Raw genomic sequence first — 26,882 nt, forward strand, 5'->3', positions numbered from 1 at the left:
TCCAGAAATGCGATTTAGTAAACGATACTCTTATTGATCAGAGTGTAATTATGACCTTCCAAAGAAACGGAATCAATATTTATTACCACTGCGCTTACCATTAAAAAAAATTAGCTAATATGTTAATTACCTAGTTCATTCACTTAAAAGGCTGCTCCGTCATAATAAAACTGCATCTACAGGAGCATTTTGTTGTGCTCCTGGTTTAAGCACAAAGTCTGTTTAGTCAGCAAGTGTTGCATTTCTCACCATAGTCATTTTCTAACCATTAAAAATAGTAAATTATGCTAAACTGAGATTGCCATACTGGAGCAGCTGTGAGCAACAACTGCAGATAAGGAAGCAGGGCTGTTTTGCTTCTAACTTCTTGTCTCTAGAGTTGCTCTCAACTTTCTAAATTTTTGTTTTCTGAGCAAGCCTCTAGCAACATTTTTGATGGAGTCAAGTGTCAGGGAGTTTCAAGCTGGAGTTTGCTAAAACTAGTACTGCTGAAACACAGAAATGTCAAATACTTGGTTAGTGATGCATAAGTCAACTTGCACATTAAAGTACTTGAATGGGTTTGAAAGCACTAGTCACTTGAGGGGAAGAATCTATTTTGACCACATTTTCAGGAAAGGAAGTTTTCAAACTGATTCAAGCATCTTATATATTAAATATAAAAATTAAATATTTTTCTAAAAACAAACACCCATCTTACTATTTCATCCACATTAGGAAAGATATACCTTATATGACTGTTTTGAGTGTTAAGTGTGTGTGTTTAACAAGATATAGTAACAACCGTGTAGTGTTGGTTTAAAAACTTCAGGGCTGGATTTTCTGTTTCTAAATTCTGTCTTCGCTGACATCACTAATGCAGAGCTTTTGTGTTTAATAAATGTGCATGTCAGAGTAAATAAACTTAATTTTGCTATTAGCATTTTAGAGGAAAAAAACATTTCTGAAAGCAGAGGTCAGAGAAAACAATAATTGTAAGAGAACTGATATATAAGAAGTATCAAATTAGTTGACTCTCCCTGAATCTGCAACAGTAAATTAAAATAAAGTTGTTTGCCAAGGTTATCATTGGCCTGACCTACCATTGAAGCTGTAGTGAATGTAATATAGTGTGGGCTTGTTATCATAAGGTACGTGTGCTGGGTAAACATGTGTTAGTTTAAATGCCACTATTGTCCCCATTTTACATTTCAGGACTCCAGTGCCTGGTATGGAAACTCACATTCCTGTTATTTTCCTTGACTTGAATGGTAAGTGTTTTTCTAAAAGGGCAGAGTGCTTTGAAACCAACTTTGTATAACCAATAACATCCTATTATTTGAATGAGCTGTTAAGGCAAGGAAATGCCAGGAATGACAGGCAGATTCATTTGAAAATGTACTTACTTCATTGAGTCCAATTATTTAGTGTTTCAAAATGCACAGCATTATATATGGAATTAACTATTCACTTTCGTAATCCTATATTGTGCTGATATTTAAGAAGTAAAAGAGAAATAGTAGAAGGAGCAAACCTGAGGATTTGAGCAGCAAAAGCCAGTGTAAATAAAAAATAATTGTTGGGAGTGCTTCTTTCGGGGTCTCACAAGGGTATAGCACCGAGGCTATAAAATATCTTTGTCAGTGGCTTAGAAGAAGATGTGCAGTCACTGGTAGCAGTGTCTGCATATCATAAAAGTGGGGCATGAAAAGCTTAGTTTTGCAGCGTGGCCTTCTGGCTTTCCTTCAGCAGCGTTTCCTTGGTACATCCAAATACAAGGCACAGCCTGAGCAATGTATTAGCAGACTTTTTTTGACCAAAAATGAGAAGTTATAGCCAAGAACTTGTCAACCCAGAGGTAAATCCGGGGGTCAGCAGTGGCTAGTCAGCCTTCAAAGGGGCTAACACTTGAATTGGAAGCATCAGGTATGAAGGTGGCATTTTGCCTGTTGCAATGGCACGTTTGCTGCAGTGACATTTGTGGCTTAGGGATCAATGAGCTTTTTGGGATACGTGGAATGGCTTCAGAGAGGCGCTAGGTAATAATTTATTAACTGTGGGAGACTCAAGCCAGGACAGGTTGAGTTTCTTCTCAAAGACCAGATTAAGGATTTGTTTGATCACAGTCTAAAAGTACTGTGTTTTTACCTGCTCAACTAGATTGTTTAAAAAAAAAATAAGGGGAAAAAAGGAAAAGAGAGAAACTAATACCAAAAAAGCAGTGCACTTGGTATGACTGAGCAGTAGTACTGCTAATATACATGTGGGCAAGGAGGGGATGTTTACAACTGGGGGAAATTCTTCTCTCCCCATAGCCTTTTATCTCCCTCTTCAATATCTTATGCATTTGCTTGTAATTAACTTGCTACCTGCTTCAGACCCAGTTAGAAGTTCCTCAGAATAGAGGACTTGATAAGGTGCAATTCAGTCTGTGTGTGGCCAAACATGTGTGCACGCTTTCTGTATAGCACTTTATAATTAAAGCAGGAGGTTTTGTTATGTGGTTAGAATGCAGGGATCCAAGCTGGCAGTTGATGATGAAAATGTGAATTTGTGACTTCTGCAATGTTCTTTAGAGGGAATTGCTTTGTTTCTCCTAACCTTCTCCATCCTCATTTGTTTCTAGCTGATGACTTCAGCTCCCAAGATAACCTCGACGACCCAGAAGCAGGTGGCTGGGATGCTACTCTCGTTGCAGAAGAAGAGGAGGAATTTTTTGAGCTGCAGATTGTGAAGCATCATGATAGTGAGGTAAGCAGAGAGGCAGACGGGAATATTCAGCTCAAGAGTATTTTAGTTGTTCTCATGAGAAGTGAAAATATCAAAAATGGCCGATGCAGTATATAACACATCTCTTGAAAGGCTGATTTCTGTTTTCAAGGAATATATGCTAGGAATTGAGCCAAAAAAAAGAAAAAAAAAGAAAATTCAAGAGTTGTCCTTCACCTAAATCTGGGCATCACAAATGTTTGCGATTCTGAGGTTGGTTTTATTTAAGCTTAATACAAACAACAACAACAAAAAGAAAACAGGCAAATTGGAATATTAAAGTCCACAGCTGGGAAGCCAAACAGTCTGAACTGTGACTATTTCGTGGTCTTAGAGGAGCTTTAATCCTGATGATCTTTGGGGGTTTTTGGTTGTTGGTTTTGTGGTTTTGTTTTAAAGCCTGGAAAGATTGCTATCAGGATGTGTTTCTTCTGACTTGAAGATAAACCGTGTAAACTTTCCGCAATATTTATATTTTAACCTTCAAGAAAATTCCAGCTTTAGTTATATTGCTGCAATTGCTTCAGCAAAGTTCTTTATTTGCTGAAATACCAAATGGATAGTTTTCAGGTAGTAGAATGGAGGAACTTCATTGCAATCTCTGTTGCTTTCTGGTTAATCTTAATAAATTAGGGCAAGTGATCTTATAGTTCTGCATATTTTAACATTTATTTATATGATACTGAGGATTCGAAGATCTTTCTTCAAGGGGAAATGTTCCAGAGTTTGAGCAAGTTGGCATTTTTAATCCCAACATCTTCATTTGGCAAACTAATGTTGATTTTTCTAAATAGCCTCTTCTAAAACGCAGGCATTTTTCTTCAGAGGGAGTGAACTGGAGAAGCCAGTTCTCAGAATTTATGTATTATGTATTTTTGATAATTACACTTAATTAATTACAGTTAATTATACTCCTAATTATGCTTATTAGAGGATACATTTTTTTCCTTTGCAGGTGAAAGCAGAAGCCTCCTGGGACTCCACAGTCCACGACTGTATCCAGCTCAGCAGAGGCACAGCAGCAGATGAGAGGGTTTACCTGATCGTGAGAGCCACCGTCCAGCTCAGCCACCCTGCAGAGATGCAGCTAGTGCTGCGCAAACGCATCTGCGTTAACGTGTACGGCAGACAGGTATCTGTTTTATAAAATGTATTTATTTAATAAAAAAAACCCCTCACCTTTTCACTCTGCCCCCTGTTTATCAGGGCAAGCTGTGATTTGTGAAACTGCTGCGTGCAATGTGCTGCTGCTGGGGCTCAGTTTCCTTTCAACTACCTTCCTCTCCTCCCAGGCAAGAGAAATATATTAACTCCTTGCAGGGAGACTCCAAGAGGACAAGTGATCTTCACAGGATCTTCATATTATGCATGATGATACGGCCTTTTTTTAAAGGCTCCTGTGTAACACGAAATAATAGATAATCTTTGCTTTTTCAGTATTATTTGTGTTAACCACTCAGTAATTGCTTTATTCCCAAGTGCTGAAAAGCAGGAAGAGTTAGTGCTTCATGAGGCTGGAGTTCATATTTTGCAAAAATTGTGCATCAGAAGAAACCTATGTATTTCCCTATCCCTACAGCATGGTCCCACCCTCCTGTATATATATATGTATGTATCCAGGTATAACCATTTACATTATGTAAGGAATAACTAGCAATGGTTGGAGAAAGGGTTTCTTGTGTAATTTCTCAAAATGAGTCACTCTTGGTCCTTTTTATTTTCCAGTTGGCTTATTCCCTTCTGATACACTGTAGGCAGCAGCAGGACGTTTGACAAATGGAAAGTAATTGTGATTCCACTTGCAACAACAGATCCTGAAACGTATTTTATTCTTGAGGAAGATGATGGGAAGACAGAGACTGTTCAGCATTGCGTCAGCATCCAGCTTCCCATAGCAGTGATGATGACAAAGCAGGAACCCTGCTCTGCTGTTCTGTTTGCCTGCCTGTAGTTAAAATCTGGAGCAAGTGCCGGAGAGAAACCCTATTGGCAACTCGAAACTGCTTTAATATTAGAGAAAAAAAAGGCATTGCAGCTTTTGCTGCCCTGGTTAAGCAAAAGCTTTTTTTCTGAGAAAGGGAACACTGCATTTTTTTATCATGTGGAATGGGAAGAGCCTATTCAACACACAAATTGAGCCTGTCGATAATTATAATTGTATTAAGACTTCATCAATTCTCTTTTCTACAGATGTGGTCAATTATGCTTTCTAACTGTTTTCCAACACCATAATCTTCAGCTTTCTTGCCAGGTTTCTGAAAATCCTCATCGATAACCTTTCCTGGGTGTTTGTCTCAGCAGCATCTTTGAATGACTCATCTCTGCATTAATTCAACAGGCCGGTTCTTAACCCTGCAAGGCGCCAAGTCAGCATAAACAATGTCTGTGCCCCCTTAAATCATTCTTCATAACGATCTCTCTGGTCAAGAATTTAATGCCTCTGCTTGTCAATATTCAAGACAAGTCACCTAGGGCACTACAAAAAAAAAAATCTAGAACTAGCAAGTGCTGCGTGTGCTGGTTAAGCAGGCACCTTGCAGTGATGGAAGTTAATCCTTTTTCTGCATGTGAAATACAGACAGAAGTGATTTCCCTCCGAGCTAAGATCTTTGACCCTACAAAATGTTTGACTAGTTTTTGCGTTTGAGCTTCTTCCTGTGTAAACATGTTAAAATAAGAAATATTTTCCTTTTTTTCTTCTTTTTTTTCCTGCAGGGCTTTGCGCAGAGTTTCCTCAGGAGAATGTCCCACCGAAGCTCAATTCCTGGCTGTGGTGTCACCTTTGAGATAGTCTCAAATATTCCAGAGGTGAATAGGAATTCAAAATCTCTGCAGTTGGCTGAGTCTTTTGTTTTGCTTGTTTTGAGCATGTTATCTCTCGCTGCTTCAAGCACAAACTATGGGTTTTATGAAAGATTAAACAAATTTATATACATGCTGCCTCCACAGTGTCTGCATGTTCTGTTAAGTGAGGATTTGTGTGCTTAGGTCCTCCAAGAAACATTTTGAAGAACCTTTTATTAAGTCCGTGGGAGGGGAGAGAAAAAGGGGAAGAATAATGGGAAGATGAAGTGCCTAACTTGAAAATTGAGGTAACATGAAGTGAAAACTTCAATAGTGGTAGTGCAGTGTGCACTGCACGAGCTCTTTCAGTGCTGTTAGACTTATAGTCGGAAATCTCCAACGTCTGAAGACGTCTCCGAGAAGAAGAAATCTCCAAGAAGTGTGAAAGGGAAAACGATATGTGTGTTTTAAAAGCGCCTCGTGTGTGCGATTTTCCTTGAAACAAGGCTGCCATTTCCTGTCTTTCCCCAGGATGCCCAAGGAGCTGAGGAGCGGGAAGCACTAGCCCGGATGGCAGCCAACGTGGAAGACGCCGCCTCGGCCGACTCGGAAGCCTATATTGAGAAGTACCTGCGGAGCGTCCTGGCCGTGGAGAACATCCTCACCCTGGATCGGCTGCGCCAGGTCCGCTTCCGAGGCCGCGGCGGAGCGGCAGAGAATCCCCCCGCTGGGATCACTGCAGTGGAAATGTTTTCCTAAGTGCCCACAGTGGCTTAAAAGCAGAAAAACAAAACGCCGCTTCACTGCGTAGCTCAGCTCAAAGTGTGCTGGTGGCAAAAGGCCAGAGGAGCAAACGTGCAGGGCTGGCTCTCTGTACAGAGATGTTCTCATTCAGCTGCCTGCAACACAGACAGGACTCAAAGCTTTACATTAAATGCCCTGTTGTGGGGTCCTTAGTCCTTTTTTGTTGTTTTTCAAAACTGTGCCTTGCTAATTATGGTTGGAGTTTTTGTTTCTGAGTCTTGGTTACAGCTCTTGTCATTTTGCATGTGTTCTGCCATGGACAAACCAAAGCTGTCAATAAAGACAGTGATTGGGGTAATCTTAAGAGCTGTAACTTGATCTGTTTACCAGGAAAAACACAGGAGAGGGAAACGTTTATTGAATATATTCTGGATATGAATTATGCAAGCACAAAAGAAAGTTATGCAAAACAAGCCAGAGTATTTGCCTGCCCACTATAAATTAATGGTGAAGCGCAGTGCACTCTAACTATTGAAAGCAAGTTCCCTGTCATGTGTAATTAGTTTAAAGGATTAAAATAGGAGCTCAGCTAGGAAAAGCATCCTAAGTCTTTGCATCTGTAGCAGTCATGTCATGAATTGAAAACCAGCTGTAAAATCCTACCCATGTCAATCAGTGAAATACTAGATGTTAAAATTTGTCCACTCTTAGACTTGTAGCTCTAACTATGTTGTGTGCAGTTTTTGAAGGGTGTGCAATAAAGAGAAGCATTTTTCACATATAGCCTAAACTACCCGGGGATATTTGGAGTTGAGATTTTTTTGTTTCTTTTTTTTCATGTGTGGTTGGCAGGAAGTTGCTGTAAAGGAGCAGCTAATGGGAAAAGGAAAACTCTGCAGGAGGAGCCTGAGCTCTCCCAATGTGAACCGGGTGAGTGTTCAGTGCAAAACGAGCACAGCAAGTCCAGCCTTTCAGGAGCAGGTCCCTGGAAAGCCTGAGTCACAGAGTACAGCACTGAGTTACCTTTTGCTTAATCCTTCTGTTTGCCTGTGCTGTTCATGAGCGTGTAAATTGCTAAGCAGAGGCAAAATCTGCAAATATGAATAATTTCATCATACGGGCCAAGTATTTAAAGCATCTACACAATCCATGTGAAAAAGCAGTGTAAAAGAACTCCTGCATTTTCCCCTGAACACTGAAGGCTTTCTACCTAGATTCCAAGTTGAAGATTTTTCATCTTCCCCAGAAGATTTGAAAGCAAATTACAAGTAGTTAATGAATTAAGCTTTGCAGCAGCCTTGTAGGGACATTATCTTTTCCTGGTCAGAGCATAGGAAAAGTGAGACACTTGATTGTCCAAAGTCCAAATTCAAACATTTTGGTGAAACTAGTAATGATTTTTTTTTTTTTTGCTAAATTCTGTCTCCTTTGTAGTTAGTAGCCAGAAATTCACATTATGACTCTTGGCTTTCAGTTCTGCTTTAACTGCTAGATGGTTTCTTTTTGCTCCTCTTTGTTTTTGTCAAAAGGTATTTATATGTATCAGCTCTTTGTGTTATGACAAGGAATAATTCTGTTTGCCTTAACCATTTCAGCTTTCCGGAAGCCGCCAAGATTTAGCTCCCCCCTACAACCTGCTGAGTAACCGGGTGAGTATCTGAAACCTTCCTGAGAAATATCCTGTAGAAGAAATGCAGGAATTACGTGCATTCTGCCAGTCATGGGGACACATGACAAGAAGTAGCTGTAAAAGATGGGGTATGACCCATCTTTATGTCCTCGGGGCCATTCCTGCGACGTGGCAGCTTTGGAGATGCAACACTAGATCTCTCTGGGAAGGCTCCTGGGCCACCTCCTGATCATGAGCACTGCTGCTATCCGCTGTGAGTGGCAGATTTGAGCTGAGCACACCAGGTTTTATGGAGCCACCCGTTACACAGAAGTGCATTTGGCAGGGAAAATGTTCTCATTGTCAGGCTTCTTCCAAAGCTTTTACCTGCTTGGGTGCAAATCTTTCAGGTAAGGAGCTAATTTGGCCTTGCAAGTAAGTCCAGATCCACCTTCATGATAGACCAGTACAGGAGTCTCTGACCTTCACGAGGGAAACCAGCAGTCCTGAGCTTCAGAAACCCCGTTATGCTCTATAAAAATAACAGTGCAAATCAAAAGTATTTCTTTAAAAAGAGAAAGATTAAATTTAAACTTATTTTTTTTAAGCCTAGATAAACTGAAGTGCCTTCTCCTGATAGATATTCTGCCCAGCATGCGTGTAGTCATTTGAAAAGGGAGAATCTGATGGTGACAAGGCATTTTAATGCATAATGCAGTTGCTTGGAATAATAGAATTTTGATGTAGTGCTCCAGCATTGGTTGCTAAATATGCTACATTTGCTCCATGTGGAGAATGCTGAAATATGTGCAGGTGATAAAGTGGTTATAGCAAGTTGTATATGGAGAAAATTGCAGAATGTTTCAATATTATAGTTTTTATCTCAAATTTTCAAGATCCAAGTTCTTAATGATTTTTTTTTCTTTCCTTCCCCTCAATAATTTCCTTCATTGCATGTTTTCAGAGTCCAAAGGTCCCAGCAGAGGTAATGCATTAGGTCCACCTAATGAGTGAGATAATTGCCTTATCTCACTATAAAGTTTATTTTGCTCACTTAGATGCCTTTACTTCCTGCTTTAAAGATGCTGTGGTTGGTGGCTCATTTACATAGGACATGGCAAATGAGTTTTGCCACTGAAAAACCTGCCATTAAAGCAGTATGAAACTGGTACAAATGAGAGAACATTCTCCATCCTAGTGCATCATGCAGCTTGTTGCAGATCTGTAGCTATTTTGATGCCATGTTTTACAGTGGACATCTAAACATGATTAGGGTGAAGTGTTTCACAAATGACCGCAGATAAAAAAGCAGATGGGCACAAAAAGCAAGGGAAATACTTGCCAGTGATGTAGCCATCAGCTAAACAGGGATCAGATAGACACTCAGAGTTTCTTCCATATCTTTTCCCTGATTTTAAGGCTTTCATCAGTTAACTTTTGATTTCTGCAAAAGAGTGAATTTAAATTAATACCAGGGCCAGCTGAAAACAGGTTTAGCTTTTGTATCACGTTAACACTCTCATGGGAATGATTGTCCCTCTAGTTGTACCAAGCTTTGGTTAATTGCAATTAATTGGTAGTGGTTTGCATGGGGTTTTGCAGCTTTTTGCTTTTTTTGGGTTTAACCACTGACAAGCAGACATGTACTGCTGTGAGCTGGTGTTGAAATGTGCTGCTTACCTCCTTGCTTGCTTCATTTCCAAGCACTTGTTCTAGGGCACTAAAGGTGATGGGAGTGCAAACTGCCCTGGAGATAAATGGAAGATTTTGTAACCACTAGGAAGTGCTGCAAAAACTCATAAATGTGTCTATAACACCCAGATATCTCAAAGCAGTGATATCAATCCTGTCTTAGCATAAGGAATCCAAGAACAGCTTCAGCTCAGCTTGGAGAAGAACTCGATGAATGCTCGATGAATGTGTAAAAATAGAGAGTCATCTGCAGTGTTTATGAATTATTGTTTTACCAAGAGTTTGGTTTTGTTTAAAAAGGACAATAATAAGCTAATTTCAGGTGGTTTATTGTATCATAAGAAACATCAGTCACAGGGTGGGAATTGCATCCTGAATTGGGTGCAGAACTTACCTGCCAAGCCAGTATACTTTAGTGGTAGGAGAAGCCCTTGATACTTTTTCAAAATCTTCCTCTCGTTAACTTTTATTCCATTACTCCGTTTCCCTCTTTAATCACATTATTCCTTATGCTGTTGCTGCATCTACCACGGATTTTTAGTTTGGTGGGTCTCCAGGCTCAAAGTTGGTTCTTTGATATGGTTCTTGAGTCTCATTCCTGTATTTATAAAGGACCAGTCATACTGTTAAAGCAATCCATACAGACTCTACTTTAATTATCAGCACTGTGAACTCCCAGGGCTCGATTCCCTGCAAACAAAGACTATAAAACAAGCTGGAATAAGAAGGAAAACAGGGAGATACCTTCTAAAATAGCTTCAAAACACAGTGCTACGTTTGTCTCTTACTAGGTTAACAGAACTGTATGTGGTTTCACCTCTGAGTTTTATTTGTTTGCTTAAATGAGGACCAGTTAATTCTTACTTCTGTTCACAATGAAAATATTCCCAGTTTGTTCTTGGAACACTTTGATGCAATAGCTATGCAGCCTGTGATACTTGTGCTTCTTTTCTGGAAGGTCTGGTGGTTTGTTGCTTCAAAGCTTTGTATCCAAAACCACGTAAGAGGTCAGGATTAACCTGCAGGTTTTACTAGAAGCCAGAGGTTTTCCACCAGATTGGTACTGTGTAGATCAGTGGAAATAATCTCACTTTCTCATTCACTAGAATGGTCAGGACTTGAGGAACTTGGGCTGAAAAAGCCACAGGAAAGTCTTTGTATGCTTTTTTCTGTTATTTTGCTTAATCTCATGTCATCTTCTCCCAAAGTGATGATACCAGCCAACAAAATCAAATGGTTTTTCAGCTTCTTTGGGGCGTGTGACTGCATTCCACCAAATATTCCTGTTTCCTTTAAACTGCAGCAGCTCTGAGCTGTCCCAAAGGAGACAGAATTGTATGGAGATATTTTCCTCCTCTGGATATGAAACGATCTCTTTTCTCACATTTTGATTTTCCTCCTGAAAACGAATCCATCAGTGGGGGTCAGAGGAGACTTCAGCGACCTGCTGAAAGGGGAGGATGGTTTGATCATAGCTCAAAGCCTTTGGATGCTTCGATGATAGAGAGTTGCAGGTCAGAGGGAATACCCAAGCATGGGGCTTAAAGTATGAGCAGAACCATTCATCCACACTGATAAAGGAGGAAGCTTTTAAGAAGGGCTTAAGGCCCAAAGGCATCAAAAATACCAGACTAAACAAAGTCTTGGTGATACAGTTATTCCAAGCCTGGGTTGCACCAGTTTTGAGTTGCCTTCAGTCAACTCTTTCCATGTCCACCGTGGTGGTTCTCCACAGAAACAGAGCTTGTTGTCTCTATGTCAAATAATGCAGTTGTTATGTGGTCTGAAGACAGGTGCTGCTCAGCAAAAATGCCATTTACTTGTTATTCAAAGCAGGGTTCCTTCGATGGGGCTAACTTATAGATCCAAATGGAAACGATTTTTGCTCTGGGCTGCTCCGTGTGACCTTCAACCCATTTGAGAAATCCATTTCTCCTATCCTGGCTTATTTATTACCTGTGAAACATTCAGGACTTCGAATTACAGTTAAGATTAGCTTAGCTGCCTGTCACTTTCCTGTTCAAGGTCAAATTATTGCCTTGCATCCAATAGTGTGAAGCTTCCTGAAAAAGGTACCCCCTCCTCAAGAGAAATACATACAATTTGGTGTCTGGTACCTAGCAGATTTGCCCACCTTTGGACTCCTTATGCTGTATGTTCGTTGTACCATCTTATTATCAAAGTATTTCTGTTTGTTACTTCTTTTAAAAGTACAGGCAAGATTCAGATGCAGATAGAAATAATGCAGGCAAATGCAGATATATATAGAATTTGGACAGATAAACTATGCTGAAATGCAGTTTATCTGCCTTATCACCATCGTGTCTTCACCACCTCTGCTTCCAGAGCTGTGAAACTTTCCAGACTTCCAGGCTTGAGGGCACCCAGGTTACCTGGCCAGGCCAGAGCTTTTCCACCAGACATCAAGACTATTTGTGGCATTTGAGGCCAGGCTGTTTTGACGCATAGATTCTCTTAAGCGGATATAGGATTGCATTAAGATCTCCCATAAATTAAGTAAATTAGCTCCACGTAGCTTTATTAGAGCATACTCTTCAGCAGTGCTTAAGCAACTGCTTTGAGAGCCTCTGAGAGAGCTCCTATATCAGAAGTTTGCAGAACACGTGGATTTTGGTCGCTGTTTTTCAGCTCTGCACACCGAATTTGGAGATGGGTTTGGTTAGACAATACGTGGTCCTGATCCACATTAGAACTCCTAGCAGCACAGTTTGGGGTGGAAGTGTGTTTCTTGCACTCCCCAAGATGAGAAAATCATACGTTTCATCTTCATTAACCATGTCACAACTCTAGAACATCTAAGAGATGTATTCCAGCTCTTTTTTTCCAATCTGTTAAAAAGCCATGGAGCCACCAAGGCTGCTCCCTCTTCATCTGATCAGCTTGTCCATTACCTGATGCAAGGCACAAACATCCAGCTTGTAGGTCTAAGATGACCCTTCCGTTCTTGTCCAGAGCTCTGCTTGTCCTTGCCCCTTTTCTCCTACAATCTCTACATCCAGGCTTCACCAATGACTGCTTCCTGATCGGATAACCAAAATATTTAGGACTTTGAGGCAGACAGTACTCATTTATTTTCACCTGGTTATAAGGTACTCAACTTCCAGAATACAGCTATGCAATGAGTGAAATATTTTAGACCTCTAAATAGAGGCTTTCTCTGTGCCTTAATGCTTCTGGGAGCTGAGGATCTTGGATCTTGGCAGGATTGGGTCTTTCAACTCACAGGGTCTCAGGGGAAGGGTCTTTCCTCAGCTCTGCTCATTGGGAACTTGGCAAAGCGGCCGTGCGAGGTGGCAGGTTGCATAAATAGGGCAGTACTCCTGCTAATGTGCTAACTTGGAAAATGCAGCCTTTTCTTTCTCCCCTCCAGGGTCGATGGGAGAGCCAGCAGGATATATCCCAAGGTGCCGCCAATTCCAACAGAGGAATTAGCCCATCTCGGAGCTCTCTGCCAGGTTCTGTGCAACAGAACCACTCTCCTGATCCAGGTAAGGGCTTTCCAGTCAGTCACCTCCAGGGAAAATCAGCTCCAGTCAACTCCAGGGAAAATGCAGGGAAATCATCCCAGCTCCTGCATGGCAGATGAAGCAACTTCTTCTCCAAAGCAACTTCCATGGGGTTTCCTCACTGCACTCTTAACTGTGTGAATATACAACATTCCTGACTGCAGCCAGCCTGCACCTTAAATGGGATGCTAGGTCTGCAAAGTGGTACATGCCAAGAGCTTAGAGTTTTCCTTGATCACTGAAAAGGCAGTTTTTCCCTCAGAAGCTTAATTTCTAACCAAAAGCTAGCTGGATTCATAACGTGTCATCTGTTAGCCAAGTAAAGCAGGGAAAACAACAAGACTTCCCATGTTTTAGAAGGTAACCAGCACTGGAATTGGATGCATATTTTGCAGTTGATTGCACCTAATGTATAATGAAAAGTGCAGTAGGAGATGGTGGTATTTTCTCAGGACAAAGCAGATTAGAAAAGCAGTATATGTGTATGTGTGTGTTTGTTTTAACATGCATCTTTTCATCTTCCACTTTTAGGAGGTTTTATAATTGCCATTAAAACTGTTGTGTGGCCATGCTTTTTCAATTTTCTTTCTAGAGCATTATCTGCTTCTGCAAATTGTAAAGCATTTTACACTTCCAATTGCAAAAACAAAACAGGCTTTGTAACACCACGTGGCAAAAAGGTTTTCTGTGTTTTGCACAGAAATATACTGCAGCTACAGGTTAGAACTTATCCAGACTTACATATCCCTTTCAAGGAAGGAGAAAGCAATAACTGTTTTGCCTTGGCAATGCTTTGATCACTGGTCCTCCTTCAAGTTTGATTAAAATAATGATAGTTTTAATAGTTTTCTTGATCTTTTTTCTCCCTGCCCCCAAAGCATAACCAATCTGTTTTTTAATCTTTTCCAGCTGGACTTGGTAGCCTTGCTGCTTCCTACCTGAATCCTGTCAAATCCTTCGTGCCTCAGATGCCAAAGCTCCTGAAGTCTCTCTTTCCTGTCCGAGATGAGAAGAAAGGCAGGCAGACCTCTCCTCTTGCACAGCAGGTAAGGAATTAAATCCAATAATATCCACTGGAATATTGGTGAGTGCTGTTAGACCCGCTGGCAAAGTGTTATTTTATATGTTGCTGCAGCACAAACGGAGCTTTTAGCCATAGTGAAGCCCTGTGATGCATTTCCCCTCCATTCTGTCCAGAGATAGTGGAGCTGTTTAAACTTATTGGCACTTCTAAAAAGCCAAGTGGGCTGAGTGTATCAAGTGTGCTACCAGTGTGATTTATGGTAAAACCCCTTGCAGCAACAATAGTAGAATTTATGAGGTGCACTTAGCATTGTTTGTGTATTGCCAAGTGGAAAATGTAATTCTATTTTTAATTCTTGATTTCATTTACCATCCCCCTTCCACTCGTGTCACCTTTTTCAGCCTTTTGCCCTGGGTGGTTGGGTTTGTTTCCTCTCCTGTCTACACCATGTGCCAGAGAAGCAGGGAAGTTTTTTGGATGCTGTGGTGCAAAACAGCTGGTCCAAACGTGGCTTCTCTGCTCTGAATGGCAGCAAGTGCAGGGTCAGGCAGACTGGACAACACTACTCTTTCACCAGGAGCAAACAGCTGAAACACAGAATCCCATTCTGATTCAAATCCCCTTCTTTATATGAAGGGCTGTAGTTTATTTATAAAGGAATAGCACTCCATTGTCTGGAGGATACATCTGGAGCCAGATCTCACTTGAGCAGGTTTGTGTAACTCCGTTTGCTCCCTGTTTTGTTTGAGCATCCAGTTCCTGTTCACCAGTCTGGAGCACAGAGAGCAGCTCATGTGTTGCCATAGACCTTTCTCAACTCTTCACATGAAATATTTTAAAGGATATTATCCTTCTAGAAAAATCTGACATCCCAAACATCTGGTTTTTGTGCTTGGATCTTCTTCATTCTGTGCACTGGTTTCCCACAACTAAACCTGCTGTTGCAGGAACCTCTGTGGTTTACTAAGTGTCATCATGTTATGGTAGAAGCACGGTGATATTTTAAAAATAATAATAAAAAAAGCCATAAAGACATTAAAACTTAATTATTTTTCAGTAACTTAGAGCTAGCAAAAATAAAAATGACGGGTTTAAAATATTTTTAAGTTGAGTGTGGTTTTGTTCTTCACACAGTAGTAAAATGAACGTGTTTTACTCCCAAATCCTACCTAATTTTGTGCTTTACTTTTTCATGTTACCTTCCACGTCGAACAGCCTTAGTGCTGAGACTGGAGTGGTGTTACTTTACTCGTGCGTAAAACTGAGATAATGAAAATGAAGGCAGTGGTTTTCTTGAAGGTATTTGGGTTCAGAAGATGCAAATCGGTGCTCTTTACAATTGCAGTGAGAGCCTTTCACAACTTCTTGAATTCTCGCTGAATCAGAGCGCTGAGATTAGAAACGAGGCCCAATTTCCTGCCTCTAGTCTAACCACCTGTTCCCACTCCTTCCTCCTGCTCAAGATGAGCCGTGTGGAATCTGTCTTCAAGGCAGGTTTGAAACTGCAAAGGAATTTTAAGGAATTTTGACTTGCATTATGGATTACTATGGCAGCTGAAACAATTGGGTCATCACCTTAATAGGAGTCTTAACAGTCCTTGGTAGGAGGGAATGCTCTTTCTGCTTTGTTTTTTAAACTAGTGTATAAATATATATATATGTACAATAATTGTACAGTCCTAATTCTCAGTTGCATTGGAGAGCTACCCAAGGGTTTTCATGACCCCTGGATAGCTATAATGAAACGAAATCTTAAAATTATTACAAGTTTTGGTGCTTTTAGTTTTGAAAAGGAATAGCTCAACTGTATTACCAAAATCTGCAGCTGGCTTGAGATGTTCACAGGGCTTCTTTGCTCCTGCTGGCAATCCCAGAGTGTGGGAGAGCAGCAGCTGAAGGAATTGTGTGACGGAAAGGCCACAGGAAATGATTTATTTGGGATCTTGACAAATACAGACCGATGCATCTCAGTGCTGTGAGAGAAATTAAACTCTTATATACAGTGCCAGGGGACATAACCGGCATGTGCAGAGTGAGAGGAGGTGATAAAATACCAGAAAACACAGAGAAGGGAAGCCAGAAGGGTGAGTTCAGCTGCAATGTAATCTAACTGCTTACCAGGGAATTGCTGAGCTTCCACAGTGAACAAAGCTGGAGGATGGCAGCCTGTTAACCCTCCGCAATGTAAAGGCTGCCTTATTTCTTGGGAAGTAAGCAACAAATTGGTAGGAGTGCAGAAAAGGAACAGGAATTCCAAAGGAAATGGAAGGATCTAAATGATCTTCACCTGGCTAAAAGCAAATGTGTAGGTAGGTAATAACAGTCATTTGGACAGAAAAAGGTAAGAAGTTGGCCACGTTATCACTTGCTCCTGGCTCATCCAACCTCCTCGAGGTAAAGAGAATTTTGTAAGCCATTGCTGAGCTCAGTTTTCAACTTATATCTGTTGCTTTATATGAGAATAATTACCTAAAGTTATTAAAATCTGCTCTGGAAAAATGCTGGCGAATTCCTAGCAAAAATGCTAGCAGGTTGCTAGTATACTGTGGTAAAATTAGAAGTTTTAGATGAGCAGTTTTAGCCCTACGACTGTGCCAAATGCATTAGTTTTGTTGTGCTGTGTTTTCTTGTTAGCAACGTCTTGGTCCTGAGCTGCCAGGGATTTTAGTGCTTTGGAGTATCATTTCCAAGGGAGCAGTACTTAACTTCCCTTCAAAACTTGCAGAAAAGGTTAAGTTGACCGTGACCAAGCAGAGTGGATAAATGCGTGTTCCCTCTTCTCTCTGAGTAAGCAGAAGGCCGAGTTCTCATCTCTTGTTCCAAAAATACTCATTTTAGCAACCTGTTTCCATCACATGTCATTGCTTAGGTCTTGGAGTAGACGAGCACGTACAAAAACTGTCCTACCTGGCTGGTCCTTCCCTGTTGTGTGTTTGTTTGTAGCCAGTCATTCCCGGAGTTCCCAAAATGCAGCCACATTCCAGTCAAGGTGGTGGCAGCTCCCAAATTTGCTGTCTTTGACCTTCTGATGCAGCTTGAGGAACTAATCTGGAGAATAATGAACCGCAATTAATGAAATCTGCTCTCGTATTCAAGTGTGTTTCTCAGACAGCACATAAAATAATTGAAAGAACTTCCTGCTCTCTAATTAGTTAGATTGAATTAATTTGGCATAATAGGATTCTTTATGTAACTAGCAGAATGGCTTCCGATGAAGCTGTTTATGTACCTAAAAGATTGGTTTCTGATGAAGCTGTTTATATACTTTTTAAGTTAGAAAATGCCTATTTTCTCAGTAATCTGCTGCCTTTAAATTAATTGCCAGCACTCTGTAAATAAAAATGCCAACCATTTAAACCTTTTTTGATTGCAGGAATAGCTTTTTATTTTCCTAATCTGTTCTTTAAAGGGCTTAGCATTGCAGTGAGCAAGATTTAAAGCCTCGCCAACCTCTAGAGCTGATGGGGAGAAGTTGAAAATACTTGCTTAAAATATGCAGGTGAAGGGAGAATCAGAGTTTCATCTATCTGTGCTTAATTATATTATGTACATGCTCTTGAAGCCTGTCTTTTTTATTAGCGTGCTGAGGCTTTCATAGTGTGCACCAAGCAGAATTACTGTTCTTTACCTTCTGACCCTGTTGATCTCTGGGAACTGCCTGTGTAATTACATTTTAGGGCATGACTGGGTGCTGCTATTAAGAATGTACATATTAAAATCTCAGTTTCTGTTTTTTGACATTGCCGTAGCAAAGGCAAATTCTCCTGACCAGTGTGCATTTGGCAAGTGGGCTTTGGTCACCTTCATATTTAACTACCTGCTCGGATGGTCCAATGGCTTTTTGTTGGCATATGGCTTAAAAGAGAGATCCTGAGTCATTGCCACCTCTCCGAAGAAGAAAGCTCTTGTTTGACTTTCCATGTGCTAATATAATTCATCTTTGTTTGTGGCCTGGAAAGGCAGACACATGACGGCGAGGATAGGGCAGCTTGCAGCTTGTTCTCTTTCACCTCCTGGTGCAGACGTAGTAATTAATCTGAAAAATAATGAAATGCAGGTAATGAAAAGCTATCTGAATACACAAAAGCCTCTCTCTGGCAGCGCTTTAAAATATACCACCAGTTCCATGGATGTCCGTGGCGCCTAGTAAAACTGAAATAACTTATGTTCCTTAATCGAGTGTAAAAAATTTGGCCTCGTAGGACCTTTTTTAAAATCTAGAAAGGTCTTTTTTTAGAGTTTCATATGACGAGCCATTTAGATGCTCTAATCAGCAGAGCTCACAGATCCTCTGTGGCCAGCTGAGCTAATATGTGTCTAATTCTTGGGACTGAGTTGTTAGTGTTTGGGTTTCTTTATGAGTTCAGTTCTCCTTATCATCCTCTTAAAAATACTTTTTAATGAGAACGAGTGTGGAAAACTGTCTTTCAAAGTCCTGCAAGACAACCACTGAAACTTCCTTATAAACTAACTGGAAAACGATTACGAATTACCCTTTTAATCTTTCTGCCTGGAACTAGGAATGAAATAATTTAACTGCATAGGAAACACGGTATGTTTAATTTTGCATAAAATGCATTAGAAATGTGGAATTCAAAAGTGTGATTACTGGCTGAAATGTTCCACATCTGAAAGGTGAAATAAAAGGTTTTTAGTTTGGATTAATATTTAAATGCACAGTGTCTTCAAGAAAAAAAAGAAAAAAGTACTTGGATTTCAGATCTCCTCAGGAAATAAATGAGATTTTGTATTTCAAACGTTGGCTTTTAAATGATTTTAAAATCAAGGACGAGGAGGAATATTGTTGGAAGGGGAGCTTTTTGTGAATTGGATTCAACTTTCTTGGCTATGTATTAGGGGATTCAGAATTCTTACGCATTGCTGTGTGTGGCCTGCAAAAGTATTTTATCCCAAGTGCTCAAAACTGACTTAAATCCTCATTTAATGAAGCAACTGCTATGCCCTACTGGAGAAGCTTCCAAGAGCTGCTTTTAGGGTGGTGATCTGAGCAGAACGCTGTCAGTGACAGCCCTGGAGCTTAGTCATTCCTCTCTGCGGCCGGTAACGCGTAGACAGCAGCAGTGCCAGCTTGCTGGTGGTGTCCCTTAGGACTGCATCAGCTCCAACCTTGCCTGGATCATTACTGGAGGTCGCAGGACACGCATTTTCTGCAGGTATTGACATTTGGAGAGCCTCATCTCCTGCCGTCAAGTTGAAAGGCTGCGTGCGTTGGTCACCGTCATCAGGGTCGGCTTCCAAAATCCTGGATGACATTGAGATACCCCCAATTTTGGAGCCTGTTGAAGAGGTTGCTGTGTCACCTCTGTGATATATGGTGTGGAAAAGGTTTATCTGGGCGTTAATAGTGCCCCTGTGCCTAGGGTGAGGTGCACGTTCTCTCCTCTCCTTCAAGCCCACCAACATACCAGGTTGGTGTCCAGATCACCCCATAGCTACGAGGCTTTGGGTCCCCACAAAACACTGGGCACCCCTCTGACCAGAGCATATGGGGCAGACAGACTCGGGGCAGCAGCTCATCGAAAAAGAGAGTTTTTCCTCTACGTTTTGATTCAAAGATGTTTCAAACGGCATCGCTTTCATGTTCGCTCATGCTCCGTATTGTGTTGAAGGAACCGTGCCAAAAATTAACGCTCCAGAAGGGTCGTGTTTTGCCATAGGGTAAATAAATGTCTCCTCCAGCAGCCACCATCTACACACGCTCAGTGACAGAATTTGGCTGTAAATTCAGAAATATTTTTCAGCCAGCAAATGTCTTCACAGACCAAAGGTGTCAAACGCGTTGCTTTTAATACCCCCACCAGGTAACTCGACTGCATTTCACAATGAAAGTTTGTTTTAGTACATTTTGCTACCCCAGAGGGGGTGTTTTTTACGTATCTGTTTCTTGTCAACAGCAAAGTTGGGCAAGTGCCACTTCGGATAATTGCTTTTTTTTTTTTTTTCCCCTCCATGTTTTCCTAAACATTGCTTGGCAAAGTTACTGGAGGAGTTTGGAGATTTGTCAGCTTTTCAGGAGGAGCGCAGCATCTCAGCAATTGATGAGGAATGATTAAAGTGGAACGGTTTTATTTGATATCAGCTGGGTTTTTAGGTTTCATGGATTTGCATGCTGCGAGACTGAAGGTTTTTGAGAGATAAAAAAAGAAAAAAAATACACTTTCCTGCATTCCTTTTAAGGAGAGGAAAGGAAATCAAAGGAATGGAGAAGTAGCATTAAATACTTTTTCTCCTTCCAATTCTAAGGGCTTGTGTCCAGATAGTAATGCCAGTCCTTAGAGCGCTTCCCAAAGACGAGGAGAAAAGGGGACAAAAAGACCACGTTGCTCCATGGTGCTTTGGTGCAACTGGAGCAGGCCTTGGTTTTAGATACCCGTTTTACTGGAACAGCCTTGTTTCTCCTCCTGGATTAATGAGAAACAAGGAGGACGATAGTGCCCCTTCGTGTGGCCTTTCCGAGATGCCAAAATGCCTCATCTTGGGCGATGGGCCAAACACCAAGATGTTTGACTAGGTTTATTTGTAGTCAGCAGCTTCACGCTGAAGTTCAGCTGCAAAAGGTTTCAAGTCCTATGGAGGTGCCTGCCCAGGGATTAGCCCTGAAGTCTTATGACTGCAGGTTCTTTTTTTGTTAAATTTGATATTTTTATGCCATCGTGAAGAGCTTGAGATCCCACTGCTGCCTGCCCAAGCTCAGGGCCCAACTGCTGGGATCAAATACGGTTGAAGAGCAGAAAATTCCTGTTCTGCCACATCCCCTGTTCACGGGGCCGCCGTGACGTGTGCTGTGAACCCAGCGCTGGCAGGACCTGCTCTGGAGATGGTCCCTTTCCTTTCTAACGTGTCCTGAACACGTGGCTGTTGAGTTATCCCTGCACATCCGAGATGTATTTGGGATACCTCGCTCTTCCAGGCAATTTGTAAACTCACAGGCTGGTGCTTTAGTTGTTTTATTAGTATATACTTGCTATGGCTTTTGGTGTGCTCGTTGAAGTCCTTTCCATTTAGACGGTTGCTGCTTTAGCTGAAACTCCAGGGAACAGGAATCCTGCCTCAACCCCACTGCATCGTGAACCTTCCTGGAGTCCTAAAGCTGTGTTTATTTTTAGGCATCATTGATTTGTTCTAATTCTAGTCATCCCAGCTTCCTAGAACTAGCTCCCAGTGCACGATCACAAAAAGCTGATTTCTCAGGTTGGCACCTTCCACAGAACCAGTCTGCTCTGGACCCCGCTTTAGTGGCAGACTCTCCATCAGCAGGTTTGAAGATAAGCAAAACCTGCTCCTCTCCTGCTCGCTTTTCATGAGCCCATCCTCTAACGTCTTTGCAAAATGGTTTGGATCCACTGTGAAGTTGTTGTTTTCTGTCTTTTGCCTCTTTATTTCCCTTTGAACGACTATGTTTTTACTTAATAACTGCCAATTGCTGCATAAATAATAGCTGCTCTTTTTCCCCGTGCTTATCTCTGTTTTTTTTGGAAGAGGATTAGTCATACTCCTGCTTTACTGCCCTTAGGAAGGATGCAAGAGAAGGGTACCTTACTCTTCAGCTGGAAGGTAGAGCTGTCTTGGAAATAGCACTGCCTGCAAATTTCCTGCCAAAGGACTTCCCACCCCCTTCCAGGAAGAAAAAAAGAAGGAAAAGAAAAGGAAAAAAAGCAGACTGCTCCCAAATTTTATAATATATCATCCTTTAAAGAGCTCTTTGCTTGAAAGTCTGAGTCTGAAGTTGCAGTACATTATTTAACTGTGCTAAGGAGAGATGTTTCTGTGTTTTTTCTCCTTTTCTCTTTTCTTCATACTTTCGTTCCCCGAGGTTCTGGATGGAACTGATGGTCCCTTTCCTTCTCCTGTCAACAGTGCATGAGATCCCAACCTTATCCTGAGATTTGTAGTCAAGTGCCATGATTTGCCATTACAGCCTCATGAGAGTGTTTCAAGTGATTATTTCACATCTTTAATTTAAAAAAAAAAAAAAGCTGCATACGGAGCAAGAGAGCAACATTCATAGTGAAACCTTCCTGTCAAATCAAATACCAGACTCTAAAGGAGCAGATCCTGTCGAAAGGGAGAAGATCCTTTTGAAAATGAGGAGTGGTCCTCCTGACTTGAAAACACCATGCCATTTTTGGCTTCCTATTTGGTTGAAAGCAAATATTGCTAAAATCTAACATGGCTTAAGAGAGCAGGGATGGAGAAGGAAGATTTTTCTAGCCAGCCCAGCATGACCTCGGGGCAGTTTGTCATCTCGTTGCTCAGTGGTCTGTTTTAATGACTGCACAAAAGGAAACTCAGGGCACTATGAATTTGTAGCTGCTGTATGCGTTAGAATTCAAGGATGCTTGTGTTACCTTGTTAAGGCATTTATTTGACCCTTCAAAGCATGTCAGCAGAACGCATTAAAATAGCAACACCCTGCCCGTGTGTGACAAAGGATTGCTTGCTATTCCAGAATTGCAAATATAAATTGTAATGTTTTTCTCCTCAGTTATACCAGCTTGACAATATTTAATCCTTTAAGTGAATGATGCTGTGCTTTTCCATTCCTGCAGCCTGTCCCGCGAATTATGGTTCAGTCTGCCAGTATTGATGCCAGTGCTACGAGGATAAAACAGGTGAGTTTCCCCTCGGACACAAGGGTGCCATTTTCCCATTCTCATAACTGGAAAGAAAAGGTGGTAACAGCAACTGCTGGGATTGTTGCTTAAAAACCTGTTGCAATTTCGCTGTTGCTTCATTCCGGGACTGTGAAATGCAGTGTGTGTTGCTCTTGTTTTCGTAGGTCCTGCAAGAGTCTCCCCGTATGTTGCTCATTACACTTTTATATTTGAAAGCCTGGCTAATCATATGATTGCATTAGCAGTTAACTAGCTGAAATTTAGCTGTTTTGCTGCTTTAAAAGGCAAATTGCTAAGCTCTGATGCTTGCTTTAAACAGAACGTGGCTCTTGTTTTGAGCGTTGCACTTAATGCTCGGTTTTACATTTCAGGGCGATTCATGATATTGAATCATGAATCTTGAAAAAACGCTCAAATCCACCTCTCCTTCCCACCCTCCCCTCCGTATCAGCAACCTCCTCCCTCCTGCCCTCCCAAAGAGATTTAGAGTCATCCTAATTTTTTAGAGTACATGTGCTGGTGAAAGATATTGATCTATCAGATTTAGTAAACTTTACAGCCAAGCAATACATCACTAAAATGGGCTGTTAATCTCGGGAGGTGCAGTTAATTTCATACTCTGAAAGTGTGCGGCGCCGGCGACGTTGAGGTGGGAAATGGCATTTGGGAACGGGGACGTAAACGACAGTTTAGTGGGAAAGCCATGATTTATCAATCCTGAAAGGTAAGCCAAATAACTATAAGAGACTTATAGATCATGGCTGTTTCACATTTCACATAAATCCTGCTATTCAAACAGCAAATGACCGTTCCTGTAATATAAATAATTTTTCAGTAAATATTGGGGAACGTATTTCTTTTACTAGACACTTTTCTTATTAATGGAAGAAATGAGCTGACAATCCCACCAGGTTGGTGAGAGCTGACTCCAGATCAGCCTGCACCTTCTGGAGATGGCAGCTACCCCAGGCTTTAGACAACCTGCTGCTTGGCGCTCCCCAAAGGCCTTGGGTTTCATTTTCATTTTAGCCCTGATATTTTGGATACCAGATCTCCGTAGTTGCTACCCCTTCTGTTTCAGACTAACCCCGGGGAAGCGGGGAAGCAGCCGTTCGAAATGGCCGTGCGGACGTCGGAGGCGGAGAAGCCTCCGGAGAAGACGCCCCAAGTGCCTTCGCAGCAGCCGCCCGCAGACGCCCAGGAGTCGCAGGAAGGGCCCCCGAGCCCTCTGAGCGAAGCCTCGAGCGGCTACTTCTCCCACAGCGTTTCCACGGCCACCCTCTCGGAGGCCCTGGCAGCAGGGGCCGAGGCTGCCCCTCAGCCCGCAGCGCCCGCCATGAGCGACCCGCCGCCCCCCGCTGCGGCGCCGCTGCCCTGTGAGGCGCCCGGGCCCTCGGAGGGCTCCTCGGAGAGCTGCGGCGCCGCCAGGAGAGAGGGGCTCCCTCCCTGCAGCCTTCCCGGAGCTCACGCGAGGCGCAAAGGCAGCGCTGAGGTGAATGGAAGCGACGCTGTGAAATCCAAGCATTTGGTTTCTCCCGTGGCTCCGGGAGAGCCGGTGAATGATGCCACGGGAGCCTCCGAAGCAAAACCTTTTCTTCCTACCTCCGCTCCAAAGGAGGAGTTGCCACGCAGGCAGCCAGTGGAGCCGGCAGGACAAGCCCCTGGGAAAGCAGAAACCGCCTCAGAACTGGGGGTTCCCAAACCACAGCTTCATCCCGACCCGTTGTCCCAACCCAGCGTTGCAGCCTCCCCCTTCAAAATCCAGAAAATCAAGACGTCCGAGCTCAAGTCCTTCTCCAGCATGTTGGGGCCCGATGCGACGTGTCCCCTGAGCACCCAAGAGCTGCAGGAAGGGGACAGGAGCTCCCCCTCCGCACGAGGACTGGGCCACAACGGAGCAGAGGAGGCAGACGAGAAACTGGAAGTGGCTTCTGACTCCGAAGATGCCAATGAAATTCCCGAGTGGCTGAAAGAGGGAGAATACGTCACAGTCGGGGCAAATAAGACGGGCATCGTTAGATACGTTGGTCCCACAGACTTTCAAGAGGGAACATGGGTCGGCGTGGAGCTGGATTTACCTTCAGGTAAAATATGCTTTAGTATCTAGAAGTACATACCCATTTATTTGAAAAGAAATTTGAAAAGACCTTTATTCCTTTAACCTTTATTTATCCGAAACCTTTGACAGAAGGTTGGTTTAGGACCCACAAAGCTCTTTTAATTCTTTTAACCAAGCTGGCGTTGGAACCGCTCACCAAGGTCAGTGGTGTCAAGGACCTGGTACTCGAGTTTAAATGAGCAGATACCTTCCTGGCACGTGCTGTGCTTGGAAAAGCTGAAGTACATGGTGTGTTTTCAGCTGAAGGAACAGAAAACTCTCCGGATTTTGCCATTCCAGCGAGCAAACCATGCTGGAACGCGTGTGAGAGCTCAAGTCCCCATTCTCGTTCCTGAATTCATGCTTTATGTAATATATAGATATATTTACAGACTCGTTTGAGTCCTGGAAGGTCACCTTCCTATGCCGTGGTGTGAGATCTGTTAATCTGTTTGCACTAACCTGGTGAGCACCAGCTTAGCTGGCCATGGAGGGAGCTAATGGCAAAGGGGTTTTTGGTCTCAGCTGCTCATCTTACTGGATATTTTTTTTTCCTTCTGTTTCCACAATGATTAAGTCTCTGATTTGTTGGACCACATCTGGTTTCCAAAGCCCCTGACACTGCATTTAGGAAATATGGCCAAATGCCCTCTATCTTTCTCACTACAAAACAGGATTGAGGTCTGAGTCCTTGACCACAGGGGGTCTATCTGGTCCACCATGGAAATAGGAGCAGAGAGAAGGGAACACATAAAACCAAAGGGATGGCCACATCATTTGAAGATTTGCTGCATTTTCTGGCTTTTGCTTTAAGAAAGGGAACTGCCCAAGCACCCAGACTCGCTCCTGAGAGTTTTAAATACTGTAAAGGGAGAAATGCATCAGCAGAAAGAAATCAGGTATAAAACCACCCAATATCTCTTATCTTTTGTACTCTGGTTGGAAGCCCTCAATTATTTACTCCTCTGGCCATTGGAGGAGTTCTGCATTTCCCAGTGTATCTCTGGCCACTTGCATCTCTACTCACCTGCCGCCTTCACCCTGCAGCTCAGGTCACCTCAGACACCCTCTCTCCATCTCGCCTTGAAACAAAATCACCCAGATTAAGCTGACAGAACCGCTTTTCCTTCTCTTCCTGCAGGCAAGAACGACGGCTCCATCGGGGGCAAGCAGTATTTCAGGTGCAACCCCGGCTACGGGCTGCTCGTGAAGCCGGGCAGGGTGAAGAAGGCGCCGGGGCCGGCGAGGCGCCGCAGCGCCGGGTTGCGGCTCCAGGGAGACGCCAGGAGGGGCGGCGGCAGCTTCTCCGCCTCGGCCTCCAACCTGGCCTCGCTCACGGCCCTGGCCAAGGCGGAAGGAGGCTCCGTGCGAGCGGAGAAGGGCCAGAGAAACGCGGAGAACCGCAAATCCTGGGCGAACTGAGGCGGGCGCCGCCACGCGCCGCAGCCGGGCGAGCCCAGTCTCTCGTGGCAAACACTAATGAAGGGTCTTTTTTTTAATTTCTTTTTTAATTTTTTTTTTCTGTGCTTTGGGCGATCGAGGTGTTCATTCCTCACCTTGTCACGGTGCTGGATCTACAGCTTTAGTTTCCTATTGCAAATCGGGGCGTTTCGGTGCACCACCGATGTTAAGCAACGCAAGCCCGTGGCAGAGGGTGTCTCCCACCTTCCAGGCGAGGAGGAGGCATGTGAATAGCTCAAATTCCTGCCCGGCTTTCCCAAAAGCTCCTCAATCCTGCCCACGCCCCGACGTTTCGCTTGGCATGACGGGCGATTCTTAAGAAAAGGCCCCAAAGCAACGTTTTTTTCTCCAACTTTGTGAGGGTTGCATCGCTAGGGAGCAACCCCCAGGGAAAGAGCAAGGTTGTAACGGTTCCCACGAGGTAGAGAGGGGATCAGCAAACTTCCGTTTTCCAAAAAAAAAAGGAATTTTATTTTAAAAAGGAGCAACTCTTGTGACCTGGGAGCAGTGCCTGCTTTGATGCTCTTGTCCCTCTCTCCTGTAGAAATCAGCCTGATCT

The 26,882-nt window shown here is 42.7% G+C and overlaps 1 protein-coding gene across 1 annotated transcript in view; it reads left to right on the forward strand.

Annotated features, from left to right (window-relative positions):
- Nucleotides 1-26,307, forward strand: part of KIF13B (kinesin family member 13B) — an 87,987-nt gene extending 61,680 nt beyond the window's left edge. Inside the window, exons 29-40 of the mRNA XM_088534355.1 lie at nucleotides 1,195-1,250; nucleotides 2,606-2,730; nucleotides 3,704-3,880; nucleotides 5,464-5,556; nucleotides 6,064-6,216; nucleotides 7,129-7,206; nucleotides 7,872-7,925; nucleotides 12,969-13,086; nucleotides 14,014-14,150; nucleotides 22,699-22,761; nucleotides 23,846-24,848; nucleotides 26,004-26,307. Of these exons, the coding sequence (XP_088390481.1) occupies nucleotides 1,195-1,250; nucleotides 2,606-2,730; nucleotides 3,704-3,880; nucleotides 5,464-5,556; nucleotides 6,064-6,216; nucleotides 7,129-7,206; nucleotides 7,872-7,925; nucleotides 12,969-13,086; nucleotides 14,014-14,150; nucleotides 22,699-22,761; nucleotides 23,846-24,848; nucleotides 26,004-26,284 (2,338 nt within the window). The 3' untranslated portion in view covers nucleotides 26,285-26,307. The remainder of the gene's footprint in view (nucleotides 1-1,194; nucleotides 1,251-2,605; nucleotides 2,731-3,703; nucleotides 3,881-5,463; nucleotides 5,557-6,063; nucleotides 6,217-7,128; nucleotides 7,207-7,871; nucleotides 7,926-12,968; nucleotides 13,087-14,013; nucleotides 14,151-22,698; nucleotides 22,762-23,845; nucleotides 24,849-26,003) is intronic.
- Nucleotides 26,308-26,882: the final 575 nt, after the last annotated feature.

Source organism: Tinamus guttatus, unplaced genomic scaffold (genome assembly GCF_059628265.1).
Source record: "Tinamus guttatus ecotype Peru unplaced genomic scaffold, ASM5962826v1 Tinamus_guttatus_pri_ptg000548l, whole genome shotgun sequence".
NCBI classification, from domain to species: Eukaryota; Metazoa; Chordata; class Aves; order Tinamiformes; family Tinamidae; genus Tinamus; species Tinamus guttatus.